The 15,355-nt window shown below is 42.0% G+C and overlaps 1 protein-coding gene across 25 annotated transcripts in view; it reads right to left on the bottom strand.

The window, feature by feature from the left end:
* Positions 1-15,355, bottom strand: part of PIP5K1B (phosphatidylinositol-4-phosphate 5-kinase type 1 beta) — a 521,283-nt gene that overhangs the window by 16,802 nt on the left and 489,126 nt on the right. For 11 of the 25 annotated variants that reach the window (XM_081503760.1, XM_081503754.1, XM_081503744.1 and 8 more), the window contains one exon: positions 14,195-14,312. In XM_081503760.1, the coding sequence (XP_081359886.1) occupies positions 14,195-14,312 (118 nt within the window). Of the gene's footprint in view, positions 1-1,325; positions 1,728-3,692; positions 4,008-8,248; positions 8,490-8,891; positions 9,013-14,194; positions 14,313-15,355 lie in introns of those variants that run through there. The other 14 variants (XM_081503676.1, XM_081503687.1, XM_081503706.1 and 11 more) reach the window with 5 other exon arrangements.

Raw genomic sequence — 15,355 nt, 5'->3', positions numbered from 1 at the left:
GGGTCAGAAAGATCCCCTGGAGAAGGAAATAGCAACCCACTCTGGAATTCTTGCCTGGAGAATTCCATGGACAGAGGAGCCTGATGGGCTATCATCCTTGGGGTTGCAAAGAGTTGGACACGACTGAGTGACTAACACACAATTACTTTATGATGTTTTGTTAGTTTCTTGCTGTACAGCAAAATGAATTAGTCCTATGTATATATATATATCCCCTCTTTTTTAGATTTTGTTCCCATCTAGGTCACCACAGAGCACTGAATGGAGTTCCCTGTGCTATACGGTAGAGTCTCATTAGTTATGTATTTTTATACATCATAGTGTATATATGTCGTTCCAATCTCTGAATTCATCCCACCCACCTTCCCCTCTTGGTAACCATAAGCTTGTTCTCTTCATCTGTGACTCTACTTCTGCTTTGCAAATAAGTTCATCTCTACTATTTTTCTAGATTCCACATGTAAGTGATGTTATACAGTATTTGTGCTTCATTTTCTGACTTACTTTGTATGACAGCTCCAGGTCCATCCACATCTCTGTAAATGTATTTCATTCTTTTTAATAGTAAGTAGTATTCCATTGTATATATGTATCACATCTTTATCCATTCCTGTCAATGGACTTTTAGGTTGCTTCCATGTCCTGGCTATTGTAAATAGTGCTGCAATGAACATCACAGTGCCTGCATCCTTTCAGATTATGGTTTTCTCTGGATATATGCCCAGGAGTGGGATTGCTGGGTTATATGGTAGCTCTATTTTTAGTTTTTTAAGGAACCTCCATACTGTTCTCCAAAGTGATAGTACCAATTTACATTCCTACCAATAGTGTAGGAGGGTTCCCTTTTCTCCACACCCTCTCCAGCATTTATTGTTGATGATGATGGCTATTATGACTGGTGTGAGGTGTGATATGTCATTTTTTTGATTTGAAAATGCAACAGGTTTCTGTATATTAATTTTGTATCTTGCAACCTTACTGAAATTACTGATGAACTCTCATAGTTATCTGGTACCATCTTTTGGATTTTCTGTGTATAGTATCATTTTATCTGCTAACGTCTTCTTTTCCAATTTGGATTCCTTTTTTCTTCTCTGATTGCCATGGCTAGGACTTTCAAAACTGTGTTTAATAAAAGAGGTAAGAGTGAACTTTCTTGTCTTATTCCTGATCTTAGAGGAAATTGCTTTCAGCTTTTCACCGTTGAGTATGATGTTAGCTGTGGCTCTGTCATATATGACCTTTATTATATTGATGTAGGTTCCCTCTATTCCCGCTTTCTGGAGAGTTTTTATCATAAATGAGCATAGAATTTTGTCAAAAGCTTTTTTTGCATCTATTGAGATGATCATATGGTTTTTATTCTTCAATTTGTTAATGTGGTATATCACACTGATTTGTGGATACTGAAGAATCTCTGCATCCCTGGGATAAATCCCACTTGATCATGGTGTATGATCCTTTTAATGTATTGTTGTATTCTGTTTGCTAGTATTTTGTTGAGAATTTCTGCATCTACATTCATCAGTGATATTGGTCTGTAATTTTCTTTTTTGTGGTATCTTTGTCTGATTTGGGTATCAGGGTGATGCTGGCCTCCTGGAATGAGTTTGGGAGTGTTTCTTCCGCTTCAGTTTTTTGGAATAGTTTCAGAAGGATAGGTGTTACATCTTCTCCAAATGTCTGATAGAATTCACCTGTGAAGCCATCTGGTCCTGGACTTTTGTCTGTTGAAAGTTTTTAAAGCAGAGTTTCTATTTCAGTACTTGTGACTGGTCTGTTCATATTTCCTATTTCTTCTCAGTTCAGTCTTGGAAGATTGTACCTTTCTAACAAGAATTTTTCCATTTTGTCTAGGTTGTCTATTTTATTGGCATATAGTCAATTGTAGTGGTCTCTTATCATCTGTATTTATGTGGTGTCAGATTTAACTTCTTTTTTATTTCTTACTGATTTGAGCTCTTTTTTTTTTTTTTGATGAGTCTAACTAAAGGTTTATCAATTTTTTTTATCTTTCTGAAGAACCAGCTTTAAGTTTCATTAATGTTTTCTATTTTCTTTGTCTCTATTTCATTTATTTCTGCTGTAACCTTTATAATTCTTTCCTTCTAATAAATTTGGATTTTGTTTATTCTTTCTCTAGTTGCTTTAGATGTAAGGTTAGGTTGTTTGAGGTGCTTTTCCTTGTTTCCTGAGGTAAGATTGTGTGGCTATAAACTTCCTCTTAGAACTGCTTTTGCTGCCCAAGAGCTCACACTAATGGGTATTCCCTGGGGCCTCCACCAGTGTCCTGCCCCTGCAGTGAGGCACAGCTGACCCCCAGGCCCTGAGGAGACTCTCCAAGACCCACAAGTAGGTCTGGCCTAAGCTCTTATGGACTCACTGCTTTGCCCGGGGTCCCAGTTTACATGAAACCTGTGTGCAACCTTCAAGAGTGGAGTCTCTGTTTCCCCCAGACCTCTGGAGATCCTGCACTCAAGCCCCACTGGCCTTCAAAGACAAATGCCCTGGGGGATCCTCCTCCGGATGCCAGAACCCCAGGCAGGGGAGCCTGACGTGGTGCTTAGAACTCTCACTCCTGTGGGAGAACCTCTATGATATATTTATTTTCCAGTTTGTGGGTCACCCACTGGTATGCGATTTGATTTTGTTGCTAATGTGCCCCTCCTACTATCTCATAGTGGCTTCTTCTTTATCTCTTGGTGTAGAATATCTTTTTTGGTAGATTCAAGTCTTTTTTGTCAATGGTTGTTGTCCAGCAGTTAGTTGTGATTTTGGTGTTTTCATGAGAGAAGGTAAGCAAGTCCTTCTATTCTGCCATCTTGTCATTCCATTGGATTTTTTTTTTTTTTAACTGGAGGGTCTTGTTGCAGTTTCTGTAAACTTCATTAAACACCCACTCTCACCCCCAGGGTACAAGGATGTCAAAGTTGGTGAGAACTGCCAATTCTATACCCATGTTGTAATGTAATCCTGGAATGACATGTTTGGTTACCTGAAAGTACCCATTTATAACCCTAATAAAACAAGGTGGGCTGACAGGTCTTCAGGTCTTAAGCAGTATCTCCCTGATTATAAACTTGGCCACAGTGAGAAGAAGGTGATTTTATTATCTCATATTTATAAAGTGTGCAACAATTTTCCTTTCCTTTCTCCAAATTATAATCCACAAATCCTTTATTAGCTGTCAGTGAAGAGACAAAGTATCAGCTGTCTATCTACACTGGGAAGCAACTCATAGCTTGAGTTTATTCTTCAATATATGGTATGTGTAGGATCCCCTCCAGCTCTCTAACACAGAGATGGGCTCTTCAGGTATTACTTCCCCAAACACTAGCAACTTCTTCTGAGTACTGAAACTCAACCCTGTCGTCACCTGATGGCTTTGGAAGTAGAAACAGGAACTGGTGCTTTGGTGGGAGAACCCAGCCATATTTCAGGGAAGCATGGACAGACAGAATGACATTTGAGCTCTTGTCATCAACTGAACTGCTTTTGTATGCACATGTATGTAATCATCTGTCCACACAGATGCCAGGGTTTCTTCCCTAAGCATGTGATGCTCTGAGAAACCGCGATATGTTTTAAATTCTGAGACCTGAAGGAAAAGGTGTGATAGCGGTTGGTATGAAAGGAGTATTTAGGTATTTCTGTGGCCCAAAGACCTAGCATTATTTATCCACATATGTTGGTTTGTGGGTGTGTGAGATTCATATGTTTATTTCCACTTAAACTCAGGTACTTCTATGACTGAAACTGTACAATGCACAGAAAGGAACACAGCAAAACAAAAGCAGTCTGTTTGCTAAAAACAAAGCCCTTTCTGAGGGTGGACCCCACTGTGGGGCAGCCAGATTACCCCAGGGGTCCCCCTGAAGTAGATCACTTCAAGATGGGCTAAGTTTTGGAGGGTGACTTTTTAGAGTGCTGTGCCGAGGGTGTCGGGTGAGACGTTCCTCTTCTGAGGTCTCACGTCTAGGCTCATTTCCATCCCTCCCTTTTTTTTCCTGAAAGAAACACATACACACCCTCAGCCTACTGTTTAAAAGGCATATTTAGCCAATAGAATTTCATAAGATCTGGAATGTGCTGTGAGGGGATTTAAGGGCGGAGCTGGAACAAGGCAGATTTACTGGCTGATGACCACACTAAATAGTCCCTGAGGTCTCACTGTTCCACGAGCTCCTGACCTTCATGGGTGATGTTCTTTTTTAACTACAACTGCCTCACAGTTCCGCCCCAGGGTCCCGCGGAAGCATGATCTTTTCCTCTCTGGGGTCCAAGGGCAGCCCCATTCCGATTTTAAGCTGAAATTCTTTGCCAAAATACCCGAGGAAAAAACTGATTCCTCTCCGGGCTATCATATGTGGCAAGTCCCTTATTTCCTTTTCCTGTTCCAAGCCCCTCTTCCCCAGCCCTGCTTTGTTTTGTTCCTATTTCATATTGTTCTTCTTTTGGCCAACGTTCTCTCTGTTACCATGAGAGCACATCAACGCATTCTGCCTCACACCCTTCATTTTAGTCCAAACTCTGCATTGCCACAAACACACAAGAAGCGCCACAGGGTCCCGCCCCCATCACCCCCAGGGGCCCATGTCCCCCCTCCTTCTCTGGGTTCACCAGATTGCCTTCTCAAAGACCCTTGAGTTTCTGAGGAGCCACCATGTACTCTGGAATTTTTCTTCAAACATCAGGCTCTGTGTTTTCATTTGATCATATTCATATCTGCCTCAAATTAGGATACTTCACAAGGCGTGATCACTTGGAAATAGATTGGAGTAGGAGATTTCTCTTTGAACAACAGTAGCAGGTGTCCAAAAGCTCACCATTTTTTTAAGGAGGTGAACAAGTACAGACACGAATGCTATAGGAATCAGGACACAGTCTATGTATGGAGTCCAATCACACTGCTATGGGGTTTTTATAGCTGGGAGGAAGCTTCCTATCTAAATTTCCTACCTTAGTACTTAAAAAAAAAAAAAAACATTTAGACTCAGACTCAGGGGTGAAATTATTCTTTCCCAAGAACCAGGGACTAAAGGGCCTTAATTGAGAAGCCTTGAGGCAAAAAGTGGACTTGGAACGACCTTGGAGGGGACATACAATTTGGAAGAAAACTAGCAGATTGTGCTGATCATGTAGAATGTTTGTTGAATTCTGAGTGCTGGCAGCACATGGAGTCCCAGGCCTCCTGCCAGGCCTTCCAATACCCTATCAAAGTGTTCCACACCAACCAGCAGATAGATTACTGATAAGATGAGAACAGACCCAAGAAAAACCTGGCACTGATTCTGGATGTCTCGAGGGATGGATTTAGGATTATGGCCTCTCATTTCAAAACTGTTCGTATAGCAGCAATATTTTAACACAGATCCCGGCCTGATTGATTTGTTATCTAAAGACCTAAGAGAAGCTGGAGGGCATCAGTGATTTATGTGGCTGACAGTTCTACACTGGACTTTACAGTGACTGTTGCTAATTGTAAATCAAAATGGTTACCTTATTATCTAATGTATCACATAGCCCAGGGCTTGGGACCCTGGGACTGCAACTGAATTCACTCTGGAGAATGTGGGGAGGGTACCCGTAGGGTACCGTAGGGTAATACGGTACTAGCTTCATTCAAAAGGGAGCACTGCCTTGGGACAAGGCCACTGGTTTCTTTCTCCCCATGTAGAAGAAAAGGGTGAGCTGCCAGAGACCCCCTAGCCATAGCCAGAGGCTGCACCCCTATCAGGCCTTTCCCTTCCATCACTTTTCTTGGTACCATTTTTTTCTTCACAAAAACACAGTAGCTGGCATGGATTGCATTGTGCCTCCCAGTTCCCCTTGGTCCATTCATATGTTCAAGCTTTAACCCCCAGTACTACATGAGTAAGGGAGTTAAAGTAAGGTCATTAGGACTGGCCCTGATTAGATATAACTGATATGCTTATAAAAAGGGGAAATTTGAACACAGAGACAGGCACACAGAAGGAAAACACAGGGAGAAAATGGCCATCCACAAGCTAAGAAGGGAAGCTAGAAAGAGATCCTCCTCTTACAGCCCTCAGAAGGGATGAACGCTGCCAACACCTTGACCTTGAACTTCTGGCCTCCAGAACTGTGAAACAATACATACAGTTCTGTTGTTTATGCAACCCAGTTTATAGCACTTCGTTACGGCAGCCCTAGGAAACAAATACTATTACTGGGATTTAGAAAGTTGTTTTTTTTTAAATAAGGACCTATATTTGAATTTTATTATGGTGGTGCTAGTGGTAAAGAACCTGCCTGCCAATGCAGGAGACACGTAAGAGACACGAGTTCAATTCCTGGGTTGGGAAGATGCCCTGGAGGAGGAAATGGCAACCCACTCCAGTATTCTTGCCTGGAGAATTCCATGGACAGAGGAGCCTGGCTGGTCATAGTCCATAAGGTCGCAGAGTTGGACACGACTAAAGTGTGACACAACTTAGCACACACACATGCTTAACCGTATATTCTATGGGGAGCTACCACAAAAGCTATAGTCACCTGCGGGTAGAGTGGCTGTAAAGAACAGCCTGTCAAAGACTGAAAATGAAAAAAAGGCTTTTCCACCCCATGTTTGTTGATACTTCATTAAAGATGCTGCCTAAGCAGTAAAAAGAAGGATTTTCTGTGTTTAACCCCCAAACTGCCATTGGGCTTACAAAGAGGCTCAAGTGTATCTGGCCTTGATGGATGAGAAGGGCATGCTAGGATCCTAAGGAAAATTAGTACCTTCATTTTTGTGTCTGACTGTAATTGCAGCCTCCACTCCAACTTGAAAGGTGGTAGATGTCTGTCAGAGGGAACTTCCTTTGCTGTCTGAAGGATGTACCCCTGCCAAACGTGGGTTCACAGCACCGAGAGGCTACCATAAAGTAAGTACATGGAGTGGAGACAGTCCTCCGAGCCTCACACTCGCACTTAGATTTCAATTCCAGGACCTCGATCGCTCCTTATCTGGGTGGGTCAGAGGCACCTTCCTACCACTAGGGGGCAGTAGTGTCTGCTGCAGGAACCCAGTCCCACATCCAGTTCATAAATGAAGGTGGTAAGGTTCACTTTGAATCATTTTTCCTAACTGGCCAACCATCTTAGGGGCTCTTAGGGGAGAGCTTTCCCTTCCATTTAGCACAGAAGGATTATAGGATGTTCAGAGCTGAAGGACCCTGTCGACAAGCTGACTGGGTCTCAGCCCTGGATGTGTGGGGAGCTTTTAAAACTACCAGTGTCCTGCTCCACCCTCAGGGATTTTATTTCTTATATACAATATGTCCTCAGCATGTGACTGTATCTGTTAATACATTCATTTACCTGATACCTTTTTGCGAGGAGTCCACAATAATTTGGAAACATATATCCAGCCTCACTTCCCTGGTGGCTCAGATGGTAAAGAATCTGCCTGCCGGGCAGGAGACCTAGGTTTGATTGCTGAGTTGGGAAGATCCCCTGGACAAGGGCATGGCAACCCACTCCAGTATTCCTGCCTGGAAAATTCCATGGACAGAGAAGCCTGGTGGGCTACATTCCATGGGGTCGCGGAGAGTCAGACATGACTGAGCGACTGACACACACACGTGCAACCTCACAGTGACTCAGCCAGGGAGAGGGGGTGTGAAGGGACAAATGGGGCCAACATGGTAAAGAGCGTGTGTGTGCCCTTGTACACGTCCTCAGTAAGGTGGTGTAGTTGGTTGACTAGTGTCCCCTGAAAATTCACATCCGCAGCCTTGAAATGTGATCGTATTCAGAAATACAGTCTTAGCAGATATAATTAGTTAAGATGAGGTCATCCGGTATTAGGGGGGGGCCCTAAATCCAGTGACAGGGGTTATCAGAAGAAGAGGGGACACACAGAGTCACGGGGGTGGGGGGCAGTGTGAAGACTGGGGCAGAGATTAGAGTGTTGCAAGGGGAACAGTGTTCAGGACCACATGACCACCAGAAGCCAAAGAAGCCAGGAAGAATCCTTTCCTATAGCCTTCACAGGTAGCAGGGCCCTGCCAGCATCTTGACCTTGGACGTCTTTGGCTTCCAGACTTGGAGACACATTTCTGTTGTTTAAGCCTCCCAGTCTGTGGCACTTTGTCATGGCAGCCCTGGGAGCACAGGCAGAGGCAAGGGGAAGCTGGGCCCTCGTCTCCCCACTCTCGAGTCATCCTCATACCATCTGTCACACTCAGAGGGGCCTTATTTTTTACTAAGTGGACAGTACGTAGGCATCCTCCCTTCTACTCACTTTTCCCATTCCTCCTCAGGTCCCAGGAGTGCGAATGGTATGAAGGACAGCCCAGTTCATGAGGTCCACAGGTATGATTTAAACTTACTTTCCCTAAATTCTCCTTTTGAATTTGCTTTGTTTCCAGAAGGCTCAGGGCCTGGTAGACCCCAGGTTCATACTATTAGACTCTGTTCTTCCACAAACACACTCTTCCCAAGAGTTGAAAAGGCTTATTAGGAGACTAGCAAACACTGGTTTCCTATGATGAGAGAGAAGATGGAAATCAAAATCAGAGAAGCGACAACAAGATGCTGGAGGGAGTGGGGAAGGAGAGAGAGCCTGGTGTTGAGAGGTAAAGACAAAGAATAACAGGGGCCCCCAACGAGGGCCTGGATGAATCGGAACCTTAGGCGAGCTTGAAAGCAAAACCAGCCTTGAGAAAGGTGGAAATCAAGCTGGCCTGTGAGGCCACGATTCACTATAAAGCTAGGACAAAAAGAAAAAAACTACCATAGCTCTGCAATCTCTCATCCAATTAACTGTGGGCCTAATTTAACTGAAAAGCCAGTATGCCTTTATAACTCCAATTCCCTAAGCTAATCCTTAAACAGCAGTTTAATGCTGTTTGTTAAAAAAAAAAAAAAAAAAATCCTACAGAGACCTAATCCAGACTGACGGGTTGCCTCATTAATTTGAAGCTGGCGTCACTCTTGTTTCAGGACGAATCCTTTCTAGGTGCCATGGGGTGCAGGCAGTCAGATCCATTTTGTCAGCTTTTCCACCTGTCTCAGAAATATTATTTGGTCAGTGACTTAAAAGGATCAAACCCTCTTTGAAAAGGGCCCTATTTTTTGCCCTTTCTGAAATCTCTTCCTTTCTCAACCATGTGGTCAGATGGTGAAAGAAACTGGCATTCTGCTGAAACATCTTATAAACCAAAGGCAGCCACGGCCTCTCTCTTCCTATTTCGCACATTAAGACCTACCAGAAACGTGAGTGGCATCTCTGGTTGGTGGGGATGCTAGCTCGCTGCTGAGAAGCAACAGAATTGCCACCGTTTCAAATAAACGTCCTTTGCAGCCAGTGCTGGCTGAGGCAAGGAATGATTCCAGAGACCTGACACTTCACATACAAGTCATTAACATCAATGTCAGGAAAGTCAAGTCCAGAAAATGCAGTGTCTCTTGCCAAAAAGTTCCACTGAGTTTTCTAGGACCCCTGTGACCTAATTTAAAGTGTCTTTCTTTTTTTCTCAAGCTTTCTTTCATAGATAATAGTATGATAAGCTGTTAATTCAATCATTTTCACTTCTCTGGCACCCTTCATCCCATGATCAAAGAGCATTATTAACCACCCTGAAGACACATTAAATAACCAAGCTGTCTGACAGCTGCACATCAGAACACTAATCGCCAATACTGGCATGGCAAAAAAACATGGCTTAACTGTTCTTTGCCCACAGCTGTTTTTGCACTTCAAGCAGCAGAAACACACATCTGGATGATAGGATATATTATTGGGAGGCTGTTAATACATAAAGTGTAAAGCGAAAAGGGCATGACTTCAAGACTAAATAACAGAAGCAAGAAAACTGTTACTTTGTGGCAGCCCTCTTTCACTTCTCTATCATTTAATAAAACAGTTCCATTATCTCCTACCTACCCACCCATTCTCAGTCATAAAAAAGGACACTCTCACCTACAACATTTTTCAGCTGCATTGTCTTCGTTGGTTGTTCCTCTTTGCACTAACAAACACCAAATAACAGCTACCGTGATCAGTGCCTTAGAACATCGGACGATTCAAAAAGTGGAATCAGGCCCTATTATGAAGACGGCATGATTGGCCATTTAAAACCAAGAGCCTGCTCATCTCTGCTGTATGCTTTTAAATACTCCAATCTGTGTCATCAACTCAAAATTCAGTGGAAAACATTTCTTTGGCCATTGGACAGAATCTTAAAAAACACGATGATGTATTTGAAAATGAATCAGATAGCCTGGAGCTACAGTGTGAGGGTGAATGGCCTTTTCCCAGGAAATAACTAGGAACATGGAACCTGAACCAAATGCCTGAATAAGGATAATGGAACAATTAGCAGCCATTTAAGGTAATCTATCCTTTTAATTTTATGTCAAAAAGCAGAATAGCTAGCCTAATTTACATGCACATAATAGGATGGATCTTTTTATTTTTAATTGGAGGACAATTGCTTTACAATGTTGTGGTGGGCTCTGCTGTACAACAGCGTGAATCAGCCGTAAGTATACATCTATCCCCTCCCTCTTGAGCCTCCCTCCAACCCCGCTCCCATCCCACCTGAGTCGGTTGTCCCAGAGCACTGAGCTCAGCTCCCTGTGCTATACAGCTGCTTCCCGCTAGCTTTCTACACATGGTGGTATATGGGTCAATGCTACTCTCTCAGTTCATCCCACCCTCTCTACCCCCCATCTCCACAAGTCTGTTCCCTCTGTCTGCATCTCTCTTCCTGCCCTGCAAATAGGTTCATTAGTATCATTTTTCTAGATTCCATATATATGTGTTAATATACAATACATTTTTCTCTTTCTGTCTTAACTTCACTCTGTATAACAGGCTCTACATTCATCCACCTCACCACAACTCACTCAAATGCATTCCTTTTAATGATTAATATTCCACTGTATATATGTACCACAACTTTATCCATTCATTTATTGATAGACATCTAGGTTGCTTCCATGTCCTAACTATTGCAAATAGTGCTTCAATGAACACTGGCTTACATGTGTCTTTCAATTATGGTTTTCTCGGGGTATATGCTCAGTATTGGCATTGCAGGGTCATATGGTAGTTTTATTTCTAGTTTTTTAAGGAACCTCCATAGTATTCTCCATAGTGGCTGTATCAATTTACATTCCCACCAACAGTGCAAGAGGGTTCCCTTTTCTCCACACCCTCTCCAGCATTTATTGTTTGTATATTTTTTTGATGATGGCCATTCTGACCAATGTGAGGTGATACCTCATTGTAGTTTTGATTTGCATTTCTCTAATAATGAGTGATATTTATGAATGCATCTTTAAAAAGGAAATTTCTTATGTTATCTGGTGTGCATAAATCATTTATTTCAATTATATTTTAAAGAGATATAAACAGTATTGTCCATTAGTATACAAATAGTAGCACTAGCAATTGGTAGCACAACCAACAATTCTTAAAGGAGGAGAAACATTGTAAGTAAAATTTACGTTTGGTTACACCTAGTATAATATCACCACAGATACCTTCAACTGCCATTTCAGTAAAGATGGCTATGATTAAGAGGATTCTAATCAAGTCAAGAGGAAGGAGAGACAAAGATGTTGGCAAGATTGGTTTTCCTTTCTGATGCTTTTCTTTGCCATCCATTCTTTCATAGTGTGGAGGCAAATGAAAATGTTGAAGGGAGGGCAGTGAGTTGGGTCCTCTCAGATTGGAAGAGCATGCAAAATAATCTCCAGAGTGAAAACACACCCTGGAAATATAAGTTAATGGTGCAGAATTTTCTGAATGTGTTGCCACAAAAGTTGAAATACTGTGAAGGTTGATGGTAGAATATGTGATGAAACAGTGCAATTTGAAAAAACAGCTTATAGCTATTCTGAGGGAAAAAAAAAACACCTCATTTCTGGAACTCCTTGTAATTTAGAATAGGCCATGGCCAGTCAGAGCTGGAAGGGGTCTTAAGAGGCGATTTAATGATCCATTTCATAGATGATAAAACTAAGGACCAAAAAGGGTGATTAATGAGAGGCAGAGATAAGCATAGAATCTCAGTGCCTATTTCTAATTAATTCCTGTCTCATTTGGTTCTGTACAGGTAGAAGGGAATAAGTTAAAGTACTAGAACAATGGTGTGGGAGACCAGTTCTGGGGATCCATGAGGTCAAACTATTTTCCTATTAATACTAAGATGTTATTTGCTTTTCTCATTCCCTCTCATGGGTGCACAGTGGAATACAGTCACATGCTGGATCAATGTAGAAGCAGACACCCAGCTTCTTACAAGAGGGATTGCAAAAAATGTAAAATAATGCCACTCTTTTCACTAAGCTTATTTTCATTCTGAAAAATAGAAATTTTCATAAAAATATATTTAACATTTTGTTGTTTCAAATCAATATTTTTGAAATTTCTCATTTTAATTTTAAAAATACAAAATATTGATAGATATAATCCACATATACAAAAGCTATTTGGGATCCTCAACTTTTAGAATATGAAGGGATCCAGAGATCAAAAGGTTTAAGAACTGAGGCAACAAAAACTTGAAAAAATACAAAGGATGAAAGAGGAATTTTATAAAAACTAAAAATCCTCACTCCTTCCTTTTTGGATCCACTTCTCACCTTTGTTAGGAGCATGATTCCAATGAGATGGATACATCAATCAGGAACAACTACAGTGATAGGGGGCTTCATGGGTAATATTACAGTGATGGGGGGCTTAGGTAGGAGCTGGATTTGAATTTTGGCTATGCCATTTAAAAGCTCTGAGAACTGATCAGTTAAGCCCCAGGTTCCTCATGTGCATGAATGGAGGCAAGTAGAACACCTACCTTCATGAAAGGGTTAGTGTAAGAAAAGCATTGGTATAGTGCCTGCGTATGGTATGTACCCAGTTTGGCCATTATAATTATTGTTCAAAATACTATGCTATGAAAACCTACTGAATGGGAGAAGGCATCTGCAAATGATATGTCTGGTAATGGGTTAATATCCAAAATATATAAAGAAGTCATACAACTCAACAATTTATATATGAAACCTGATTATTTATATATATATTGTGTATGTGTATACATATAAACAACCTGATTGTTTATATATAGATTATGTTGTTTATATATAGAAACAACTAGATTAAAAAATAGGCAGAGGACCTGAATAAGCATTTTCCCAAAGACTTATAGATGGCCAACAGGCATATGAAAAGAGGTTCAACATCATTAATCGTCAGGAGAATGCAAATCAAAACCACACACCTGTCAGAATGGCTGTTATCAAGCAGCCTTGTGAGGTAGGTGTTAATTCCCTCTTTTGGTCAATAAGAACACACAGGGTTGCCAGAGCTGCACCGAGTCCTTGCTCAAAACCTGCCAACCCCTACCTTCAGCAGGAGTTAACATAAATCTTTTAAGTCACAGGATCCAGAGATAAGAAAGGAAGTTATAAGGAGAGAAGCAAAAACAGAAAACCAAAAACCCAGATGGAACCAGCAGGGACCAAGATGGTGATAAATCTGACCTCAAACAGACCCTGAATCTCATTAAACACTGATTTTACTACATTAGTGAATTAAATGACATACCCACTGGTGGTCACAACTGGAAATTAAGGACCAAAAAAGGATAAAAAGAGTGGTACCCTACTCCCTCAAAAATCCCTGTCCCTCCCCACACAGACTACTGCACAGGCCTCCACTCAGCATTCGTCCCATCCCTCCTCCTTTTGTCTTTACTCTTTAAAATCAAACCCTTCTCACCACACGGGGGAGAAGCTGACCTGTGAACTAGATTCTCACTTCTCCATTCTTCAGCCATTGAAGAAAGCTTGCACTGCACTGATCTCAGCTTTGGCTTCATTATTTGGCTACACGAATCCACACGCCCCCACACAAGTGGCTACCGTTGAGTCAAAATGTTAGTTTGTGAAGAAGACACTAAGGTGCCCCAGTTAGCTTCAACAATAGGGGATTTGTTCTCATTACATATGGTGATTTAGGATTTAATTCTCGATATTCTTCTGCGTGCCCTTCTACAAGAACTGTGGGATGACATAATTTGTGAAAAGATGCACTGTTTGTAGAAGTGATGGGGTGCCATTGTTTCTTTTAAAACTCAAATATGCCTTACCTTACAGAACTTGTTCTTGTATGAGCTATGGCCTGGATCCATTTGTAAACGAGGAGGAAAAGAAGGGGAAGAAACCAGATATTACTTACTAAATAGACATCAAGCACGGAGGCATTATCATCTTGCATTTCCAGAGCATTTGGCTCAGAAGTCAAGTAGATGGTCCCCTCTTCCAAGGTAAAGGTGGAACTGGAAGGTAACCCTTTACTGGAAAAATAAGGAAGAATGATGAGCATGTGGCCTTCAGAACGAAATCCAAGGACCCTTCCCAAGTGGTGGCTGAGGTGGGTAAACTTTGGGGGAAAGAAAAATGTGGGGTGTTTGAAGGAGATATGGTCACACCTAGAGGTATATGCACTTATGTCTGAAGAGTCTGGCTTTATTGGCAGTGCCTTTTCTCTGTCCCCTTCAGTGCATGAGACACTTTGTATTTCTGAGAGGTGATCTGTGGGCCCCACACCTTGTGAGGGTGGACTTCTGGCAATCTAGAGGCCCATCTCCAGCTCTGAATAGTTAGCTCTCACTGCTTAAATCCTTTTCTCAACAGTACCGATGTTTTTCTAGCTTATAGAAGATAACCTGATCCCTCATTAGCATTGACAGTTTCTTTCTTCAAACCTAAAAGTGCAGCAGAATCCCCTTGGGGGCTTGTGAAAGCCCCAAGTCCTGGGCCCCACCCCCAGAGTCTGATTGGGTCTGACATGGAGGCCATGGTAACAAGCTCCCAGGTGATGCTCTTGCTGCTGATCCAAGGCCAACAGTTGGAGTAATAATGAATTACGTAAATACAGAGCTCTGTATCATGTGCTTTGTGAGGACAGTTGAGATGGACCCTTCCTAATAAGGATAATAACAGAAGCCAAAGGAATTCAGGTAGACAGTACTGGAGAGTCCTTTATGGAAGGGAAGCCACCTTGTTTTGTCATGATATGATAACCAGTGTTAAGTAACTGGTCCATTAGTGTAAAGAATCTGCCTGCCAATGTGGGAGATGCAAGAGACACAGGTTCCAGCCTTGGGTCAGGAAGATCCCCTGGAGTAGGAAATGGAAACCCACTCCAGTATTCTTGCCTGGAGAATTCCATGGGCAGAGGAGCCTGGTGGGCTACAGTCCATGGGGTCCTGAAGAGTCAAAAACGATTAAGCACACACACTAACATTCAGTTCAGTTCAGTCGTTCAGTCGCGTCTGACTCTTTAAGACCCCATGGCCTGCAGCTAACATTGATAATGTTTAAATTGGGAATTTAG

The sequence above is a fragment of the Giraffa tippelskirchi genome, chromosome 1, assembly GCF_054371585.1.
Source record: "Giraffa tippelskirchi isolate mGirTip1 chromosome 1, T2T-mGirTip1v1.2.pri, whole genome shotgun sequence".
NCBI lineage: Eukaryota > Metazoa > Chordata > Mammalia > Artiodactyla > Giraffidae > Giraffa > Giraffa tippelskirchi.
This window is presented reverse-complemented; position numbering and strand designations above follow the sequence as displayed.